This window comes from Brachyhypopomus gauderio, chromosome 3 (assembly GCF_052324685.1).
Source record: "Brachyhypopomus gauderio isolate BG-103 chromosome 3, BGAUD_0.2, whole genome shotgun sequence".
Lineage (NCBI taxonomy): Eukaryota > Metazoa > Chordata > Actinopteri > Gymnotiformes > Hypopomidae > Brachyhypopomus > Brachyhypopomus gauderio.
This window is the reverse complement of record NC_135213.1, coordinates 17,171,526-17,194,416: the sequence shown is the minus strand read 5'-3', so window position 1 is coordinate 17,194,416 and position 22,891 is coordinate 17,171,526. Positions and strand designations below refer to the sequence as shown.

The window sequence follows — 22,891 nt, the reverse complement described above, 5'->3', positions numbered from 1 at the left end:
AACATTGGCTCTAGTTCAGCAGTGGCTTGATATTTGTAATGTGGTAAATGTGTATTTGTGAGAGAGAGCTTGAAGATGCACTGTGTATGTTTATTGTTAGGGTTACCTGCTTTTTTGTGACCAGGTGACAGCTGTGATTCCACCAGTAAAATTCCATTGAGTTTGAGTAAATGGAGGCTGGACCAATGGGTTATATTAGAGTTTTGTTGTTGAACCAAGTTTGTGAGAGAGCTTTTCTTTTGAATCACATGATAAGTTCCAATTATGATATTTGAGGGTTTTGTTAAGCTGAACACATCCTTATAGGAATGTGAAAAGATCAAGTGTCCAAGAGTCATAGGTGATTAAAGCAACAGGAGAGTGACATTAAATGTTCAGATTAACAGAGGCTTGAGCCCAGACAATAACGGATGTTCTGAAGCACACAGCTTGAAAAAGCTGGGAATCTGTCCAAAGTTAACAGAAACCGCCCAGATTTCTGCATGTTCAGTGAGCCATTAGACCCATTTTGCTGTCAAGGATAAGATACCCATCCATATTGGACAAATGTAAAGGACAGCCTGAACGTCAACCTAACCATATTTAATAAATGGATACTTAAGTATGTTAACATTTGAAGCATATATAGACCTGCTGTGGAATAAAAAATTAGATCAGAATCATGCAGACCAGTTCTGTTTGGCATTGGCGTATTTCATGAATCTACCACTAAAATAGTCTCAAGAGTTCCAGTCTCATGTAATTCCAAATGTGTTTTCATGATCCTCTTGATGAAGTGATTCCAGAACTTCCCATATCCAACGTGTCTGATTTTCAGAGTTGTATGCATCTGAAAAACAGCCAACTCCCCATGAAATAAAGTTAATCTCTTAATAGACATCTCAATCTAGGACACACACACACACAATTATGTAGTGAACCATTTAAAACTGTTTTAGCTCAGAACATACAGCAGGTTACTAGTGAGAATGAAATCATCACAATCCAGTCTTAGAGCCTTCCTAGCTCATACATGTCCAAAAAGACAAAACTGTGTAACACTGTTCACTGTCATTGTTTGCCTTAAAATGTTTTGAAGCTGGTAATAACCAGCCACCATTCCTATTTGATGGACTGCACAGTGTGCATTCAACCAATTTCAAATTATCAGTAATGAGTGTATGCAAGCTGATAGGTACACTTAGTTTGGTGCATCCAGAAAGAGTGTGTTTTCTGCAGGTATTTAAATGTGGACAGAAATTACACAAGTGTGAGAAATTATATCCCAAAACCAATGACTCATGATTCCAGTTTGTTTACTTTAAAATCAGACATAGTGTTTTCCAAGCTGGTGATTACAAATGTTTAGGCAATAATGTTTTATTCTTGCCTGATAAACATTTTTGCAACTATTTTTAAATCTACAATTCAACATAACCATAAAAAGAGAGAGAAAAAAATAAGCCAGTATTACTCTGGTCCAAGTTACTGAAATAAACAAATGCTAACCAGCTAAGTCACAGTCTTAACAGGTTTCAGCTTATTTCTTATCAGTCCTATTGAGGTTTGTAAAGTACATTGCTTCAGTATGTTTAATGGCACTTCAGAGATTAAACCAAAAGATCAGTGAGTCTTGGACTCCCAATGAACTGCACACATTCAGTTTCCTAATGTAACAGACTTCATAATTAACTGATGAGCTGAATTAGATTAGTGCGGGGAAAAAGAGACTTGTATGCAGATCATGGGGTTCTTGTATGGTAACTGTGCTGAAACAGTATCGTTATGGCGTGACTGCACTTAATACTACTACACTATACAATGCCATAGTATTTAAATGTTAGTGGCAGTATTTGCTGTGCCACCATTGGTGGTTCACAGTTTGAATGCTAATGAGAGGCCGTCCCCTACAGTCAGCATGCTGAGATTCACTCGGACGTCTCTGTGCAGCTTCTTGTTCAGCTTGTCGATACTCTGGGTGTCCAGGTCATCCTCTCCGGGGTTCAGGACCTTCCCACTCCACAGAACCTGAAGCCAGAGGTCACATCACATGATCCCTCACAGCAGCACAGGGGACACTGCAATTACTCCCTGTACCTGAGCATGGAGCCTGAGGGTGACGATAAGGAACTGGGACCGCTTCACTAACCACATAAAGAATGTGCGTAATCAGAGCAAGAAGCAGCATTACAGATAAATGGTGTCCTGGTCAGTGTTAGGATCAGAAACAGCAGAAAATCAACCTCTCTGCGAGTGTGCACACATCATGGTGAGATCACTCACGTTGTCGATGGCAATGATGCCTCCTTTCCTCAGCAGCTGCAGAGACTTTTCGTAGTAGTTGTCGTAGTTCGTCTTATCCGCGTCAATAAAAACAAAGTCGAATGTTTCTGCCTCCCCTGCAGCCAACAGCTCGTCTGGAAGCAAGACCACAATTCTAGTGTAAATCGATCAACCACCCCATTATCTTATTTTCAAATGCACAGTGCTATATAGAAATATTAGCACAGGGAATTAGTTCACAGTTCTTAACTTTTAAATTGATGAAATTCATGTATTACCCAGAGTTTTTAGTGCTGGTTGCAGCCGTAGGTCTATTTTGTGCTCAACACCAGCCTGAGACAAGAAACAAGAGTGTTGGATTTGTATCTCTTTAATGACCCTAAAACAATTACAGCAATTTGCTGTAAGCAATGATCCAACCACCAAAAAAGCCTATGCTAGTCCGTCATACAGAAAGCCTACAAGCTAAGAATCTCTGTGACAGAGACTATCACTTGGGAAGGTTAAATGGGTGCTCTAGCTACTACACCAGGCAGCCTTCAACACACTCTCAAAGTCTACAGTTCAATCCGAAATGCCGTACATAAGCAGTATTCACTAGATTTCAATGCAGTATGTTCTGCTCAACTCAAGCAGTACGTTCTTTCAGTAGGCGACTGGACAGTATGCATACAACATCGGACATACTAAGTCTGCAATTTTACCTATGTCATATGACACATGACATCACACAATCATAGGTAAATGCTCCAGTTGAATCATGGGATAGGACAGTGTGCTGCAATCATATAGCCTACTTCAAAATGGCTCCCAATTCAGAATACCATCCAGGTACTTTTTGCATAATGCATGCTATATATTCAGACATAGCTACTACCCTTTATTGCATACTGCTTTGGCGTACTGTATAGAAGGGAAGTACGGCATTTCGGACGTAGCCAACAACAGATACATTAACCCCACCTCGCTTTTATCCAAGTGCATGATGGGTTGTAAGTAGCAATATGTCTTCTACAGCACACTAGCAAGCCTTCTTGGCAAATCTACGGCATCCTGGTTCTCTAAGCAAACCTATTTTGTTACATTTTGCAGTGTGAAAGTACTTATCTTTCCGTCATAAAAATGGGAGTATGCTATTTTAGAACAGCCTTTATCTGAAAACGTTTCTAGCTAGCTAATAAGTCACATGCTTGCAACATCAGGACACTTAAACGCAGATCTCTCTGTCTCAGATTTAGACAAATGGATGATCTCAAACTATATTAATTAATTTTTTTTGTAAAAATCAGCTTATCAGCTTGCCAAATCCTAAGAATTAAACAACTACGCAAAATTCCAAATAATCAAAGCTAATATTAGCCTTTGAAGTTTCGGATGAAGAACATTATTTCTAGCTAGTATTGTTTTCCTTTGTCTATATCTTTTTTGGAAGTTGTACAATAGTGTTCAAAATAATAGCAGTCCAATATGACTAACCAGATTAATCAAGGTTAATTATAAATTATATTACCACATGACAAACAATTTACAAGTTGGTGCAGTAGATTCTTAGAAAGCCAACAGACTCAGCATTCATGACATACATGCTATTGAGTCTGTGTATTTGAATAATTAATTGAAAGGGGTGTGTTCAAAATAATAGCAGTGTGGTGTTCAATTAGTGAGCACAATCATTCTGTGAGGAAAAAGGTGTGAATCAGGTGGCCCTTATTTAAGGGCGAAGCCAGCACATGCTGTACATGCATTTCTCCTTGAAAGCCTAAGAAATATGGGTCGTTTTAGACATTGTTCTGAAGAGCAGCGAACTTTGATTAAAAGGTTGATAGAAGAGGGTAAAACTTATAAAGAAGTGCAGACAATAATAGGCTGTTCAGCCAAAATGATCTCGAATGCTTTAAAATGGAGAGCAAAACCAGAGAGACATGGAAGAAAATGCAACACTACCATTCAAATGGATCGAAGAATAGCCAGAATGGTAAAGGCTCAGCCAATGATCAGCTCCAGGATGATCAAAGACAGTTTCGATTTACCTGTGAGTACTGTGACAGTTAGAAGACGCCTGTGTGAAGCTAATCTATTAGCAAGAAGTCCCCGCAAAGTCCCACTGTTAAAAAAAAGACACGTACTGAAGTGGATACAATTTGCCAAAGAACACATCAACTGGCCCAAAGAGAAATAAAGAAACATATTGTGGACTAATGAAAGTTCAATTGTTCTTTTTGGGTCCAAGGGCCATAGACAGTTTGTCAGACGCCCCCCAAACACTTTGAAGACAGTGAAGCACGCGGGTGCAAGCATCATGATATGGGCATGTTTCTCCTACTATGGTTTTGGGCCTATTTACCGCATACCAGGGATCATGGACGAGTCTGCATATATCAGAATACTTGAACAGGTCATGTAGCCTTACGCTGAAAAGGAAACGCCCTTGAACTGGGTGTTTCAACAAGACAACAACCCTAAACACACCGGTAAACTAGCAAAATTTTGGTTCCAGTCAAACAAAATTTGATCCGCGGACCTTCATCCGCTAGAACAGGAGTGGCCAGCCCGCGGCTCTTTGCCTGGTTTCATGCGGCTCCCCAGCCGGTCCGCGGGCTCACCTGCACAAACGGGGCGACACACTGCTACATTTTCGTGGTGCGCGGTTTGTTTACAAGCCTAGCGAGCCGCTAATACTTTTAAAACCGGCGTAGTGGAAAATGCGCATTTGACTGTCTTCACAGCTAATAATTTACACTCGCCACCCCCACCCCCCAGTTAACCAGGTGCCAGAAGTTATACAACACAGATGTGAAGCAGTTCTAAAAAACTGGTTATTCACCTAAATATTTGGTTAGTGATTCACAGGAATGCTAAATCATAAAAAAAGGAGTACATATTTTGAGCTTGTAAAGACAAATACAGACACTGCTATTTTTTTTTAACAGCCCAACATTCATTTTTTTGTTACTTTCTGTAAAGTAACAAAATTATACACATTATATACATTTCTCTTCATGTTTTGATTTGGAAAAAAATGTTGCCAATGCATGGAGATAAAAACTACTATAAAGAGTTTGTGCTTAACTCATATTTTTAAACACAACTCATATAATATATGTATATATTCTCCTTTTATACTTTTAAATTAAGGGTTAATTAATATCTGCTTATGGTTCTATTTCTATAGTATAACAGGGATGACAGTTACATAATTAGCCCAGAAGATGGCGTCCATTGCCTACTGTTGCTGTTGTTGAATCCAAATCTATGTACCTGGTAACCCCGAAGCTGACATGAAACATAAAACAAGTTTATGGTAATAACGTTATTGAATGCTGGACAGATGGTAGGCAGTATAAACTAGCCAAATAAATAGCATATACACTGAATTAGTTCAAAAATTTAATTATTTGATTGTGTGGTTGTCACTGTGGTTTGTGATATCATACTGGACCTAACCACAAAATGTAGCAAATAAATGCAAAAGGTCAGTAACAATACTCCCGACAGTAATACTCGAATATAAATACATTACAATACTCTTTTAAAATGTCATTTCAAATGTTTTCAAATTATGGCAGCCACAATTTGCCAGCAAAAGAATAACCAATCCATCACCTGCCTGAACTGTTTACACTTGACGCCTATAGACTTCTCACATGTCACGTGACTTAATTGCATTGGGAATAGGTCTGATACTCCAATTAGAAATCCTGATTTTTGTATGAAAGGTTAAAATGTTCTTGTGGTTTTGTCTAATTATTGTTAAAAGACATTCTGCTATGGCTGTGGTCTACCTTCTGGAATTATTTGATTTATTATATAAGAAGTGTCCCAATTATAGGCTGTACTGCACCCTATTTTGTCCATACCCGTTTACCTCTGACAGCTGTAAACAACAAAGAAAAAATCTGAGTCCGTTGAAGATGACTCAGAAAAACAAAAGCCGTTTTTTATACCACAATTATAATAGAGAAATGTTCTGAGGTGTGCAGTGTGCAGAAAATGGAATTCCCCTTCAGAATAACGGGGTTCAAAGGCTGCACCTTCAGTGTAAGCTGAGCTCACCTCTTTCCAGAAGGGTCGGCCCATATTCACGTATTCCTCGCTCACGTCGCATGCCACGACTTTACCATCCTCAGGTAGTGCCAAAGCAATGCTTAGGGCATTATAACCAGTGTACACACCTGCAGCACACACAAGCATCCTTCAGGCTGTCTGTATGATGGTTTGTAGTTACAATGTAATGATGTATGAGCAGAGGGAGTATAGAAATGTAGTGTGGTCGTACCGATCTCGATGGCCTTTCTGCCTTGGATTAATCTCAGCAGGTTTGCCATCAACTGTGACTGCTCACATGCCACCATCATGGCATTCCACCTGTGCTCCATAGTCATCTGCAAAATGCACATACATGCACACAAATAAAAACATGGACATGGCACTGCACGTGGTGAAAGGTTTGCTTTTGTTGATGTTGAAGTGGAACATGAATATCCAACAGCAAAGATCAAGGGCATTAGCAGGTTCAAGTGAAAACACATCTCCGTAACAAAAACACAAGAGACCTGCTGAGGTGAATGAACTGGAACCTGATTTGTTCCATATATACCCTATATCCAGACTATACCCTCGGGAATCATTGTCGGTTCTTTAGCGCCTAGTTCGAAGTGCACGGTATTCAAGCCTTATCTGTGTTTCGTGGTTTTGATTAGCTTTGTGTTTGTGTATGGTTAAAGTCTCTCTGTTCCATTTTCAGGTTCGTAGTGTTTTAGGTTTTCAGTTCATGTTTGGTCTCTGTGTTCTCTAAGCGTGGTTTATGTTATGGGTTTGTTTGAGTACGTTCTCTTAGTTCTGTTTGGTATTTAGTCTTCGAGTTGAGGTTTAATGTCCTTGTCGTTTATGTAGTTCTTGCTCTGTCTGTAGTTTATGTCTGTTTGGCCTGTGTAGGTTCCCTGAGCTTATGCTTGGTCGCGTGTTTAGGGCGTTAGCTTATTGGGGTATTGTGCCTGGCAATACATGTATGTTTTGTTAGTCATATTCGTGTGTGGTTTGTTCCTTGCTTCCTGTGTGTTTGTTCATGTCAGTGTATGTAACAATTAGTTGTACTCTTGTGTTTGGTCTAGTTTTGTGTCCTTGTCATTTCCGCTGCCTTTTAATGTATTAAGTGTTAGTTCTCTGTCCATCATGCCTCGTCATTCACGGTCCACTCGCGTGTCGTCTGTAAATGTAGGATACGTGACTACGAAAAATCCACCTCAGCGTTCTGGCAATAAACAAACTGCCAACTTCTAGGAGGAGAAAAAGAAGCATTTGCAATGCTGTCAGAGCCACACCAGCATGTATTAACCAGGCAGTTAGAAGGATATAAACCAGCATGATCTCTTTGTTGTGTGCAGTAGTCACGAGTTAATTACCAGCCGCAGTTTCTTGAGAGCGGGATGCTCCCTCAGAGAGTGGTTGAGGACATACTGCATCAAGGGGTTGTCCTTGTTCCCAACGTGACTCTTAAGATTAGACATTTTGTTGTTTCTGCCGCTGCATGTACCTTCGGGAATAGAAGAAGACAATGCAAAATTAGTCACAGAGCAGAACCTCAATGCACACACGCGGTTCTTATGTAGGCTTAAGTCCAGCTGTTCACTTTAAAATTTAATTTCTTTTCTTTTAATTTCTTTCTTTTTCACACGTTCTTTAGACGACCAACAGATTTGTTCACGAAGGAGCAACATTTTAAAATCATATTAGACTGAGGCATATCACTAACTGAAAAAAAACTGGAAGCAGAACTTACTTTCTGTTCGTATTAACTGAAAAGACGTCAACACGTCCTAGCGTTACTTACCATAGTAATAACCGGCTATAAGGATCACTCCTAATGTTGCAGAGCCTAATAGAGCTTCTTTCGAAGATGTGTCAAACATTACATACAAAAAATCTCTCGAAGACGTGACCGTAGAAAAGCTAACAAGGCTTACACGTGTATTATTTAAACGGAAGTGTTACGCGCCTATACTACAGACATTAGGATAGGAGGAGGTCGCTAGGGGCGGTAACGTACTGAAATCGCACCGTCATCCTGATACTATAGTTATGTTAATTTGAGCCATCCGTTGCTAACTTTTAACGTGCAATAATTTCCCAAAGTTCAGTCACAGATTTGTATTTGTCACGTTATTTTTTGTAAGCAAAGCCTCAGCAACCTAGCCGCTGCACACCCTTAGTGACAGCGTAGCTGACTCTGAACATCAGTTCATAGCATAAATATTGGCACCCAGCGTGAAAACGGCGCCTTCGGTGTACTTTACCGAATCCAAACTCGCAAACAATTGTTTCAACTGCATAACCGCACGTTATTTACAGCCCACTGTATTGCGGAAATGTAATCATAACTCACGGTTTTCCTTGATTTGCGGCGACTTCGCTTCCCTGATTACGCCGACCCTGTGTGTGGGATTTTGTCGCCCTCTCCGAATGCAAAGGCTACCTCTGTGGGTGGAGATTGTGCAACGTTAGATGTTCTCAGTGGATTTGGGTAATTTCTCAGATCAGAATAGAAATTCTCAAAACTGTTCAATCTCCACATCTCCATGTCATTTGTACACATCATGATTGCATTTCTCAATGCACAAATGTTTCACATTTTGCAAATGCAAATGGTCATGGACAATTCTCTGTTGTTGTGTTTTTTTACTTTATCTATTGCTTATGTCAAAATTTATTCTACTGTCTGTTGAATTGTCTTACGCTCAAAAACATTTAGGCTTTAGGTCATTATATGCAAAAGCGATTAACATGTCATAATCTCTCAGGCATAATTTGTACATTTATTTTACACTTTTAAAAAACCTTTTTGTAAAATTTTGGTAATTTATCCTAAATTGATTAAATTGTTCTCAGGTGAATATTGGCTTACAGTTAAGGGAATTTGTGAACGCTCAGATCATCTAGTGATCTCAAACATAGGTCAGAGGTGCATCTCATGAACCTGTAATTGGCAAACATATATATAGACACAAAAGACTGCAGTGTAAATGAAGCCTCACAATGGAAAGACAAGGCTGTAAACAACCAAGAGGAGGGGTAAGACTGGGTGGTGTAGAGGGGTAAGACTGCGTTGTGTAGAGGGGTAAGGCTGAGGGCACAGATGAACATGTAGAGGGCATGCCGTTTGTCCCAGAATGAATTAAGTGCAACAATTGTGGACCATGTTTTAAATCATGGATATTGGAAGAACTACAGTGTCTTCAATTGTTCAAACATTTTGTAGAGAAAACAAGTTTCCAACAAATCACTCCTAATGAAATCTTCAGCCATATTGCTTCTCTGATGTGGGACCAGTGGTGAAGGCTTAACAGTTCTGTGACTTAAGACATAGTTTTTGCTTGAAAATATTTACTCTATAATTCCACTGGAAGCATTTAATCTGAGATCTACTGAGAATGATAATTAGTGGTCAAAACCTGAGGAAAATGTGACTTTTTTGTTTTTTTGTTGTTTGTTTTTAATTATTTTATTTAAGATACACTACATATAAAACAGCATAAACAGGCAAGGAACAGGTACAAAGTGGCAACTGCATAAACATGTCTGCGTTGAGTAGCAGATTAGAAAAGGACAGCTTTAAGCACTTTAAGACCTTTAAGCATGTTTGGGAATTTTTGCTCAAACTGTCAAATATTTTCTGTGTGCATTATCAAATATTTATGGATAAAGAAACAAAGACAGACAGACCTCTCAATCAGCAGGAGGTCATAGAACTGTGAGTTAACATGTGCTGCATGACTTGATTTAGGCTCTTCTGGTTACAAAAACCTGACAAACAGGTATATCAGGCTACACGTGGTTCCTTTACATTGTTCAGTCCGTTGTGTGTGTGTCTCACTGGGTGAGAGCCTGCTTTAAGATAACATTGAATAAAGCACAGGAACCACTCAGTGGAGGAACGAAGTGGCTTTGACAGTAGTTCATAGTGTATTCCAACAGGTGGCGTCATGCGACTGCACAACTCGGCACTTAACTTGAGTTTTCTTACAATGACACAACAAATAAACCACACTTATCACTCGTAAATCACAACGCCAGTGAATCCAGACAGATATAAATACCTAGGCATAGCAGTGAGATTTTTTTTTCATACTGTTATGTGCACTTCAAAGTTTTTGTATGCTTGTGTTGGATTGGAAGGGTGATAATTCATGTTTTAAAACTATACAGCCACATGATTCCAACCCTGCCAGTGTGTACACACACACACACACACACACACACACACTGCAATCACAGAGTAACTGGATAAATTCCTCAGCACCATAAACATTTAGATGGATATTTTACAAACGTTCTGCATTTGAAAACCTAACCCATACAGAATTCACTGTGGATTGCAAGCAAACATTGTGATACCCAGCAATGTGAAGTAAATCCCACCATGTAACTGAGAACAGGTTCTGGCCTGGTGGGCTAAATTAGTGCCATTCCAGTTTGATATATGATAGGCACACAGAGAGAGTTGCACTTCAGAAATACTTTAGAGTGCATTCTGCAGTAAAATTAATGAAGGTCTCTGTGAGATTGAGTGTGTGTGTGTGTGTGTGAGACAAAATATAGGGCATGTGGGGTGAAGCTGAATCATCAGACTGCTGGACAACACCCCACCTGGCACCCTTCAGCCTCTGACGTCAGTACAGTACAAGCACACTAACTAAATACATGTGAGGGGGGTTGTTTACAGTCACTCAGCAGAGTTCCCCTAAGTGTCCGTTAACTTTGTGTGCAGATGGATGATCATGTGTGTGTATAAATGACACAGTGGGAGAGGTATACTGGATTCCTGAATGTGCTAAATCTGACTGATAGTGATGGGCAATAAATCAGCAAAGAAAGAAACTGTTGACAGACATACGCAAGCACTCATGCAAACCATCACCACCTTGACACAAGCAAGCTGTGTTCAAAATAGTTCGTTACATACTACTCACATACTGATCGGGCTGCAGATCTGTATGCCATATGCAGTATATGACAAAAATACATTTTGCCAGTAAATGAAGTTACTCGGATGACGTACTACTCCGGCCAAATGTTCCACTATCTTTGTAATGTACCGCATCCCATCATGCCACAATGGCAGAAATTTTTTCACAGGTAGACAACCTTCATAGTATGGTTTGTATAGTATATATTGCATTCACAGAACATGTGGTTTGCATTTGTCGCATACTGCATACCACTACAGAGACCAGTATGCAGTACAGCGCAGTTTTCTTCAGGATCAATATAGTGTTATCTTACAGTATGTAGTAGGCTATTTCGATCTATACCCAATCTCTGTTTTAGGGGTGGGGTGGTTGTTTGTAGGAGTTAAGAGACGTTTCTGTGAATAATCCTTAAGTGTGTCCTAGGCTTCCTGTGGTTTAAGTGTGTGTATGTGTGCGTAGAGGTGGACAATCAGGCCTGACAAATGTTTACCGTTTTAACCACCAGCTGCAGGACTTAATGTCCCAGTCACACCACCCACAGAATTGCCTCCATCATCAGAGCTACACCCTCCCTGTTTCCTTTCTTTCCTTTTTTGTATACATGTATAGCTCATAATGCACTGTAACAGAGCGAGTGATGGATGATTACTGGAAGGCGTTCTTTTTGAGTTTGAATGAGAGTCTGTTAACTGAACATGTTGACACTGATACTGACATAGTTATACAGGGAATGTAAAACATACAGGATGGTAACCTCATCCCTCGCTGTACAGATCATCCAGGAACAGCCTGCAGGCATAAACTGACAAAGACAAGCTGGAAGAACAGATACGATGTGTCCATAAGACAAGAAGCTAGCTGGCGACCACACTGACCCACCAACTGAATGACTAACTCATACGTGCAGACTTCATTTAATTGCCCAAGAAAGATTTCACTTGTAAGGAATTTGTCATTGTAGTATCATACATTAAAACAAACAAGTACAATAAATAGATCTTTAAGTAGTCGAAATACAAATATTGCTATGCACGTGTTAAAGCTACTATGCATTAAAATTACCTCAGTAAGTTATTTGAGGCAGGCCCTGTGTGGTTTGTCAGCCCCTTTCAAGGATGACCACAGGAGTATTGATTAAAAGCAGTGAAAACCACTTTCAGTCTGGCCATGTCGAGCAGCATTTCAATTCAGATTCAGTGCATGGCAGCTTGTCAGTCGTGTCAGAACTACCTATGAGCATAACGAGTCTAATGTGTTCACTAGGTGTAAACTAGACAAAGGATTTGGTCATTTTAAGGGAGATTCCAAGCATTAGTGAGTTCAGTTCCATTTGAAGGGTGTGAGGTCTACAAATATTTCATACATTTTTGCTTAAATCAAACATATTAAGGTAACATTCAGAAGAATTGCCAAATCAGCCAGAAGACAAATGCAGCTTGTTCACGTTTTACCTAGTTCGCTGATGTTAGTTACCCTGAGGTGAATATTGGCTATAGCAAAAGGTTTGTCCAACAATTCATAGCACATAGTTACAATTCAGGTTAGCCAGGTATTAATTGGCTACATAGCTAACAAGAGAAGCCACCAAAAATAGTAACAGGCATAATGAAATGGGAATGGGCACTGGGGAGGGACACCCAGGGGAGCTGTGAGCTGAGGGGCCCTTGCCAGAAAGCCAGTGTTTTTAAAAAGGGTCTCTTGCAACAGGGCTCTAGAATGTTGTGCTGTTACAGGACATTTTGAATGAAGTGTTGCTCTGAACTGTAGTTCCTCTCACTTCTGTGTAAGGAATACAGCAATACTGCTTAGGCATCCTGGGGAATGGGATGAAGAGTATAAAATGAAGAAAGTTAGCTGCCTGCATTAAAGGTTTAATTAACTATAAAGTAACTTTAGCTATAACATGTACAACAGTCAACTGACTAATGCAAGCTAAATAAAAGCAGGCTTGATAAAACTGAGGTCTGTGTGTGTGTGTTAGATTTGGAACTTTTTTTTCTTACCACAGGGGACGAAGGAGGAAATTTTTGACAAACTCGCTGACTAATTGCTAATTGCTGACAAAACTAATCACTAGCAAAACACCTTTAGAGGTAGATAACTTGTATGTTTAGAGGTAGATAGCCTGTATGTTTAGAGGTAGATAGCCTGTATTTTTAGAGGTATATAGCCTGTATGTTTTGGAGTATGATACTGTTGACAGGAAGATGCCATGATTTCAGTTGTCTTTAAAGGCCAGGAAGTGTGAATGGACTTCAGTTCACTCAACAAAGAAACATGAACAGAGCCATGATCATAATGCTAAATAAATACTGCAGAAATCTGTGATCTGATTATGTTTTGATTTACCTTGGTGTACCCTTTTGTTGTGTGTTTTTGAACCTGCTTGTGAAATCAACTGACTGCAGAGCTATTCTCACCTAACATATCAAATCCCTGCTAACTGTTCAGGAGATTTGTGAGTATTGGAGCAAGAAAGAGGTTGATTTCAACTGTACACTGTATCAGATACACATTCGCCTCTGCAATATGTACAATTTGCCTCTGCTGTGTGAATTAAACCTTTAGCAACTTAATATAATAGGTTTGTGTAAAAATAATTTTCTCCAGGACGTAGGCTATTAAAGCCCGGTTGTTTTAGAGCATGAGTTCTCTTCACACTCGCGGTTAATAATGTTGACCTTACCTTCTCACGACAAGATTTAAATACCACGTGCAATGCCCTCCCGTGCTTGATCGTGGAGCTCGGGTTATGGACCTGATTACCACATCTACTTTCACCCCACAGACGTGGCGTGACCGCGTTATGCGTAACCGATTTATAAAAAGCGTGTGGATTTATTATTATCCAAGTTAGCAAGTTATTATGCCCTGTTGCAGTGCACTGGAGACATAAGACAAATATTTGAGACGTAGAAAATTGAGTCTGGATGAACCCACACCATCCCGACAAATACATTTATATTTTTGGAATTGTGGAAAACATTTTTATTGTGGTTATGTTTATGTTTATTTTATTTTGTTATATAGGCCTACATGCTCGATTTTGGCATTCTTATAATCCTATAATTTGTCATTTTATGAGGCTCGGTAAAGAACTACCAGTCTAAAACAATCTTGAAAAGTTGAAAAAGTGAGTTGAAAAAGGGGACTAATGTCGATAATAAAGTCAAAGATAATTATATATGGATTTTTACGTTTTTATTGTCTTTCTCTTGTGTTCTTTGTTAGTGCAGCATTTGAAAATAACAAAGAGAATGTTAATCCTCAACACCACCATCATCATTATAACATCAAACAACGTTTATTTTAACATTTTCCATCACCATGCCTTTAGTGATTTTCTCACTAAAGGCCAATGCAAAATAGCCCAGTGTTTACATTTAAATCAATTTTATTCGGTTTAACCGAAACTAATAAATGAAACTCATTCTCCATGAATCCATCTAATGACTTGTTTATCTATTTAATTAATTGTAATAAACTTGATAAGTAGGTATGATTGATTATTCCGGTTCAGAAATGCGCCCTGATGTAAATTCTATGTAAATAGCTGCTTATAGTATCCGTTATCTACTTAAACAGATTTCGCTGTCACTTTAAGGAAAATGAGGGATGAATGAAAACCTCTTCCCTCTTCACTATACTAAAACGATACATACGTCTCCCTTTCATTTCGTCCTGTAGAAAACTTACTTTGAAAGCACTGCATTATGCAATTTGTTAAAATGGTTCTGTTATAGCCTACTCCTCCTTGTCTTTGCACAGACTTGTCAAAAGGTCTAGGAATGTATTTTTCCTAAACATTTTGTCGTTGCTGTACGAGACATGTGTAATGCAACATTTTAGGTGAACCCAGCACAACTGATTCAAGCAAACAGCTGATTTAGAAGACAAGCAAAGAGCAGGGGGCACTAAAATGTGTGATTGTGTCCCCTCGAAACTTGTAATTCTTGGTTGATTCCTTTAATCTAGAGTATCACAGTTAGAAAAATGCACCGCAGGAAGTTTTATAGAATTTTAATGCTAAAAGTTTTACATGCAACAAAAAACAACTCCTGCAGATTCACTCTCGGTCATTTTTACCGTCTTGCCTATTCTCCCGCCTATTCTAGAGAGCAGCGTGGCATGCTGTTCATAATAAAATTAGTCTCAGTTCATCTCTCTCGTCTTGCTCCTACACAGACTGCTTTAAACCCCGATTAATTAGGAAGAAGGCAAACAAATTATTGGATTAGGTTTACCGTTTAAATCTTGCCCGAACACTCATAACTACATTGTGCTAATTGCATTTATGACGATAATCCAGATAATGCATTCTGTATGAAATGGGTCATTTTAAATAATTAGAATATAAACAACTAACAACGGAATAAGATGTATATAGACATAAGGCTACATATTTAAAATCCATTAAATCAGTAACCGCTTTCTGTTAATTTAATTATGAGTAAATCAGAAGGAAGGCCTAGGCGATGTGTTTAATGGCCACGAACATTTTCCCTGAGTTTAGCGGTAAAAATATCTCCTTCCACAACACATTAAACTGCCTAAGCTCTATTTAGAATGTCGAAATAAGCCTACAAATGCATTTCTTTAAGCACGTGGGAAGCCTGCGCTTCCAGGGTCCACAGCTGCGCAAAGTGTAGGATAACCTATTGCGTCCCAGCATATCAGTTGATCATATTACTCAAATGAAGAACTTTGAGTCTCTCTGAAATATGTTTTTGATCTATATTTTATTATTCTAATTTAAAGCTAATATAAATAAATAGGTTCCGGTCCTGAGAGGCACCGCAGCATAGAAAACTTTCAGCCATTGAAATATTTTCTCTTCAAGACCTCTGCCGTTTGGACTGTTTACTGATAGCTCAGGCCGGGTGCAGTCGCCAACCTTTGTCCGTATAGTCCATAGGGGGAGTAATATGATCCCGTGACTCCAGGGGTTGGAAGAGGGGTTTTGGAATATGGGTGATAACGACTGCTAAGTCCGAGCGCATGATGCGAGGTCCTGAGTGCCAAGGCACCCGAGCCTCCGGGAACCCCGGTTGGGGGTATGTGCATATGACAGGCCATTGCGGCAGCTGCGCTAGCTAACGAGGAGGAACCGGGATATCCTGTTAACGACTTTTCTCCTCCGACGAATGCGGTGTGAGTCCGCAGGTGGTTCAGAAGCTCTTCTGAAGAGGAAAAGCGTTTGTCGCAGGGCCCGTTTGCCGAAACCCAATTACAGACATGCGGCTGTGGGTCGTTGGGGAGCACAAAGCCGTACTGGTATAACGGGTGACCGGTGAAGGTAGTGGAAGAAGGAACACCGGACAGTGGGTGAGAGGGATATAATAAAGGGTACCCAGACTTCAGAGCTGCGGTGGAGTCATGCGAGCAGTTGGTGCCTGGCAGATGACTTGTGCAGTGGTAGCTGAGACAATACGGGTCTCTGCACAGACCAGCGGACATGATAGATGGTGGAGAAGCACCGGCCAGCGGGCTCGTCCCCGCCTTACTGCTCAGCGAGCTTGCGGCGGCGAGCTGTGCGCTGATCAACTGACTGCTGGGTTTGGTCGGGTCTAATGTCACCCCGTGGGACAGGAAGTGCTGCTGGTAGCTGGCATATGTCCCTGGGAATGGCATTCCAGCGGGAGGGAGAGGGAACACTGTGTGACCCGGCCTGTAGGGGGAAACGGGGGCAACAAGTCCTGATCCGAGGGCAGACGACGCGGAAGACACCGTGGTAGTGTCAGGTGCTAAAGGCTTTAATGTATCTTGTAGATGGTTTGCGTCATTGTTATCGCCCGAACTTCGACTGGTTCTGCCGGACACTTCAGGCGGACAACTTTTATCACCATCTGATTCCTTCTTATCCTCTCGATCTCCCGGTTTAGAGTCTGCGGGCTGTGGTGATGCAGAGCCGCAGGAACTTGGGCTGCCTGTCCTTGGGGTAAACGGCTGGCAGGTGGCGCCCGGCATCCGGAAACCAGACTTATCTCCAGTCGACAAATCTTTCTTCTCTGATGATTTTGAATATGGCTTAAAACTAGATTTATCTTCTGCTCCAATATCACTGATTTTCAACGGTCCGGATTTTGAGTCTTTGTCGCAAGCATCGTTTGAGGTGACGGCAGATATCTTGGTAGAGCACGGCGGATCTGGTTTCCCGATCTGAGAACATGTTTGTGCCAGCAGAGCTAGTGGACTCTTCTTGGCATCCAGCTGCGAAAACAAGAGAGTTTTAAATAACACTTATGTGTATGGGATGTACTATATCATTAACGGGGTTGCACGAACACGTTAATTGAACCTAGGTTTAAACCCATAGGTGTGCTTGTCTTTATAAACCGTGCGCTTTACTTTACGCATTGCCGAAGGCAGTAGAGAATAAAACGCCGTACGGCATTTTTTATCGACGCTCGAAATACTCATGCGGTTCGCTTTGCGAAGCAGATAAACAGGGTTTCTTTACCCTAAACTATAAAAGGAAGATTATTCGGTTTTTACAACGTACCTCAATGGGGCTGACCGGGGTGGACGGCAAAGGCTGTAAATAGTCCGGGTGCAGGAAATGTCCAGTCCGCGCTGTAAGCATTTTTAAAACCTTAATCGGTAAACGGTTGGCTTGACGTTGTGGATCTGCGGGAGGTAAAAAGTGCTGATAGGCTTTTGTAGTTTTCGCAGTGCCGTTTTCGCAGCGCTCCCACACTAGATTCGCAGCGCAGGTTCTTAAAACGGATTCTGGGGGCAATGTAATCATGACCCACTTGTCATTTAGATTTCAGGAAACTCATTTATAGACATTCAAAAACATATCCTTTGAATATGGAGCCAGACATAAAAATGAGGGTCGTGAAGAGTAATCCGCGGAAAAAAAAATCAGTGAAGACGGTCGCGAACGCAGGTGACATCTGCTGTGTTGCAGCTCTGCGTTACGTATTCCGATACTGGGACGCGCAGCCCCGCTCCTCACCAACGCGTCCTCACAAGACTTCAGATCAAAGCTGCTGCCGCCTTCCAACCAAAGCGCAGATGGAGGTGATTGGAGGGTCAGTGGGATGTGACGCAACTGACTGATGTAGGCGTCTGTTTTGCCCATCTCTAATTGTATGACGGGAAGTTGCTCGTGTTTGACATAAATAGCGATCGGTTGAGTTTGAGATCGTGTTTTCTTGTACATAATTTAAAGGACGTTTACACACAGTACTGCGCGTGTGCTGGCCAAAAATGAATGTGCGCTCCAGTTGTCGAATCCTGTAAATCGTTTTCATGAGGCGAGCTGGACTAAGCTATTACAACGCATGACCTGAAACAGTGAACATACTTAAGATCTGTCTAACAGTTTGTTTTTTCCTTTATTTGTATCGATTGATTTGATGATGTGATAAAAATGATCACAATATTAGTGAATGCCAGGAGTTACATAATTAGTAAGCAGTAATTCCTCTAAGGGTGTCTAAGAGCACTCGAATGACTGCGCATTTAAACATTAGTTAAATTACTTAAGCTAAATGTCTTCTGGACCATTGCGGCCAGAGGGAAGAGGGAGGGAAGTGGAATTTAGTCTATTTGTTAGAAGCAAATGACATGTAATTAATTTTTGATAAGAGAATGAGGTCAATCACTAAATATTAATATTTATATAAAATATCCTTCGTATGAATGATTTCATTACCATGGCATGTTTATTTGCATGCCTTTTCTGGTTTTGTTGTTTGTACACAACAGACGGCATTGAAATAAGTATTTTATGCTGAAAGCGCGTGTGATTAGCGTGGAAGAGTGGAACAAATGTTGAGGACACTGTGATTAATAATCAGGAGATACTGTGATTGATAACCGAGTTGCTTTTTTCGGCTGCGGCTGTCAGCTCCTGCCACGGCGCGTGAGTTATTAGGGCAGAGAAGGGGAGAAGGGCGAACATAAATTCCGCGCTTCGGGCAGAAACACCCTTTATTGTGCGCATGATAGATGACCCTCCGCTGCAGACACCAAATACTCCACATTATTCTGTAATGGGAACGTGTTTCTGCAGCGCCATATTTCCCGACGTTAAAATGGAAAGTTAAAATACTCGTCTCTGGCAATGTTTATGGATAACTACATGTGTGGGCACTATTAGTCACCACCGACCGAGACTTCGTCTTTCCAACTGATCCCAACCGTTTCAAAAGCACAAAATAAAAACATTTTGTAGCTCAGAACGTTAAAGGAATTTTTTTGTTTTAAACGAGTGCGTGATTTCCCCCGAATAAACGGTTGACAGCGCTCACAATTGGAAATCAGTCTGTATAGTCCACGGACCGACGTAATTTGGGGGGGGGGGGGGGGGGGGGGGGGCATGTCCCCCCACTTTTTCAAAGACCGGTTTTGGTCCCCCACCCAGTTTTTACGGTTAAAACCAAATATTTAAATAGCGACGAATCCATGTCCCCCCACTTCTTATTACAAAATTACGTCCATGTCACGGACAGTCAAATGAATTATGCGTGAACATAAAGGCCTTTGCGCTTACGTTCCAAGTGCAAGAGAAAAAGACCCGAATTGTTTGGCAAAGGTGATTTTTTTTGCACGTTGTACCTCCAAAGGAAACTGTGAGCTCAGTGCAGTTGGTGTGGCGTTATTATAAGAGCATTTCCCTTCCATTATTTTATCGTAATGTCATAACCACCTTTTGTGGGCAAGAAACTTGTTAACTCGTATTAAGTCTATTCATATAACCGTTTAACAGTTAACGTTGACCATAATAGAGGCAGTAAGACCGTGGAAAGGCATCGGCATCCTACGTACAGGTTACGCTGGCATATGCCACTGGCATCGGCATCTTACGTTTGGGTGACAACTGCGGCAAAGTTGGTTTCACGTTCGCACATTTAGAATTCCTCTTCAATAACTTTAAGACCGTATAAGCAAAAGTGCCAAAATATGCAAATTCTTATTTCTGGCAACCAAGACAAACACCTACAACTTTGTTTACGTCAGGAATAGACGTATTTTAAATTGTAGACAACATGTTATTTTAAATGTACTACTGTCACCGCTGCAATGTCTAAGGCACCGTCTACAAATTACCTTAACACGGACGCAAGATGCGGTCGTAAAGGCAAAGTGGCCTGGGAGTACTCATGACTCCTTCATCTGGGCCAATTCTGGAGTGTGTCAGATGGCTAGGGATGGTGGATTTGATGGTGGACATTTACTAACTGACAGTGGGTATCCTCTCCGAAGCTACATACTCACTCCTGTATCAAATCCCCAGACTGAGGCTGAGGAGAGATACAACATGGCACACAGCAGAACACAACGTGTGATCGAGAGAGCTTTGGGCATGCGGAAAATGCATTTTCGGTGCCTCCACAAGTCATCCGCTGGGCTTCGGTTTTCTCCAGAACGCAGCTGTGTTGTAATTGTTGTATGTGCTATGCTGCACAACATTGCAGTGCAAGCTGGCATATATGCCATGTATACATGTCCAAGAAGAGGAAGCTGAGGAGGATGATGAGACAGAGGAAATAAATATTCTGGTAGAGTTACCAGGAGAAAGGAGAGAAGGACTTTACCAGGCTGGCCTGGACAACCGAAGGCAAATTATAAGAAATGTTTTTGCCTAGATACACCAAAAAATAAAATACTTTGGATAAGTGATCTATGGGTGACAGATTTTTGTTATAAACATACACTCAGAGGCATTTGTTGTGGTTCAAGTTGTTTTCAATAAACACCATGTGCAAAATAAAAAATAAATACATTCATAAATTCATTAAACAAAAAGGTCTTCCATCTTCCATAAAACTCCTACCCAGTGTTGGTACTAGTACTGGGATTTGGAAGGAAAATGTATTAATGTCAGTGCCACAAAATGGGAGTTATTTCATATGTTTTAGTGAAAATTCAGTAAAGTATATTCACATTTACTATTGTTACTTGGTTAAGTATCTCACCTTGTTCAGAGGGCAATATAATTGGAACAGATATTATGGGTCTGCTCATCTGATACTCCGCTACTGCGCTCCGCTACTAGTTTGACCCTCTTCAGTTCCAGAAGCTCCTGATGGTGCCTCTCCTTTTGGAGGAGCTTTTCCCGTTTGAGCTGGAGCCTTTCTTTTTCTAGTGCAACGAGCTCCACAGTGCACCCACAGGTATTTTGAGGAGTCAGTGTTGCAGGTGGATCTCCCTCTCTGGCCTGAACACAGGAAGGCCCTGGAGATGACTGCTGCTACATCCTGGGTATGCAGGTTCAGGTGGAGTAGAGGGAATCTCACCCAGACACATCAATACCCCCTGGTATCCCTTCAGTGGCTGTGGGGCCCAGTATACCAAGTGCCCTTTCCTCCTCAACTGTAAGGGCACTTGTGGACATTTGACCCCCACCAGTCTTAGCCCTCTCCTTTCTCAGTTCTGACCCCTTTTTTGGCTTGACTAGAGAAGTCATGCCACTTTTTTCTGATCTCCTCACCCGATCTTTTTATGCCACTACAGGCACTGATATTAAAATGCCTTTGTTTTTTTTCTACTTTGTCCACCATTTGGCTCAGCTCCGTCGACAGAAAATTAAGTTTCCTCTGTTTGCTATCCATGTTTTTGAATGAGGCGTGAAAGGTTAATTGTGTGCCCTATTTATACCATTGATATTCACCGTATTTCGCCACGCCCACTTTCAAGTGTGTGTTTCTTCCGCCTTTGTGTTAGAACTTCCGGTCAGCTATTTTTGCATTAGTGTACACTACTACATTTTAATGATTTTTTTTCATAAAATAGGCATTCTTGTCTTCTTTAAATTACAAAATGAATGCAAGGAAAAGATGTGGCCACTGATTATAAAATAGTTACTTATCTGATAGCCTCACAAGCACCCGACACGTTTGCTTCATTGGAGCTTCATAACCGAGCCATTTCTCGGGATAAGGATGATCTGGTGTTGGTTTCCCCTCCACAAAATGATAAGAGCAGACGTATGGACGTTTGGGTAGATGTTTTAAATTTAGCGCCTTCAGCCTTAGACGCAGGTCCTCTTCTTTGGAAGGATATAAGTTATAAGGTGCCCCACAACACTCAGATCTTTTCGAGCTGTGTTCGTAACACTGTTGGTCAAGCCAAGTTTTCCTCTTCTTCCAATTATTGTGACACCCTCTAACTGAACATATTATGTAGCACCGGAAGTTCTAACACAAAGTCAACCAAGATGGCCCTGCCCAGCGTTGTCATGGAAAATAGCGTGAATACGATCGGTCAGAATTGCAAAGGTAATAATGAGTTCTTCTCATTTTTTCTTATACTTGACATTTCTACACTTGTTGTTAGTTTTAATGATTGTCATTTTGCCAATGATACTTTTGCGTCGTAATAATGAAAAAAAATGTATGTAAATCGGTGGTTCGGTTTTCGATTAGCTGAGCATTTCCAGTGCAGCTGCAGAGGCGGAGTCAACTAAGAACTACTTAGAACTCGTTCGTAAATTTGGAGACTACGAAGGCTTTTGGGAAACACTCGTAAATTTCGCGTTCTTAAAGTTACGTCGTTCTTAAAGTTGTTCGTAACTTTCTAAGATCGCTCGTTATCGGGAAACTCACCCCATGAACAGTAATGACTGTGAGGCTGATGTTCTTCCAGAGGAACGCCGTGGGTAGTCAAACGGCCTGACGCTCATTAGGACGTAATCATAAAACGGAGACACT

At 40.9% G+C, this 22,891-nt stretch overlaps 2 protein-coding genes across 3 annotated transcripts; both read right to left on the bottom strand.

Moving 5' to 3' along the window:
• Window positions 1-1,278: 1,278 nt before the first annotated feature.
• Window positions 1,279-22,878, bottom strand: LOC143510492 (catechol O-methyltransferase domain-containing protein 1-like). Of its 2 annotated transcripts, XM_076999888.1 has the most exons (8): window positions 22,787-22,878; window positions 8,645-8,736; window positions 7,665-7,795; window positions 6,539-6,644; window positions 6,316-6,434; window positions 2,541-2,595; window positions 2,263-2,396; window positions 1,279-2,007 (listed from the first exon to the last, which is right to left on the bottom strand). In XM_076999888.1, the coding sequence occupies exons 1-8, from the start codon at window positions 22,861-22,863 to the stop codon at window positions 1,855-1,857; spliced, it is 867 nt and encodes a 288-aa protein (XP_076856003.1). In that variant the 5' UTR covers window positions 22,864-22,878; the 3' UTR covers window positions 1,279-1,854. The 2 variants fall into 2 exon arrangements, with proteins under 2 accessions (XP_076856003.1, XP_076856004.1); XM_076999889.1 differs by lacking the exons at window positions 8,645-8,736; window positions 22,787-22,878 and adding an exon at window positions 8,093-8,248.
• LOC143510491 (zinc finger protein 503-like) lies at window positions 15,949-18,357 on the bottom strand. The gene is made up of 2 exons (XM_076999886.1): window positions 17,731-18,357; window positions 15,949-17,438 (listed from the first exon to the last, which is right to left on the bottom strand). Exons 1-2 carry the CDS (start codon window positions 17,974-17,976, stop codon window positions 16,089-16,091), a joined length of 1,596 nt encoding a protein of 531 aa, XP_076856001.1. The 5' UTR covers window positions 17,977-18,357; the 3' UTR covers window positions 15,949-16,088.
• Window positions 22,879-22,891: the final 13 nt, after the last annotated feature.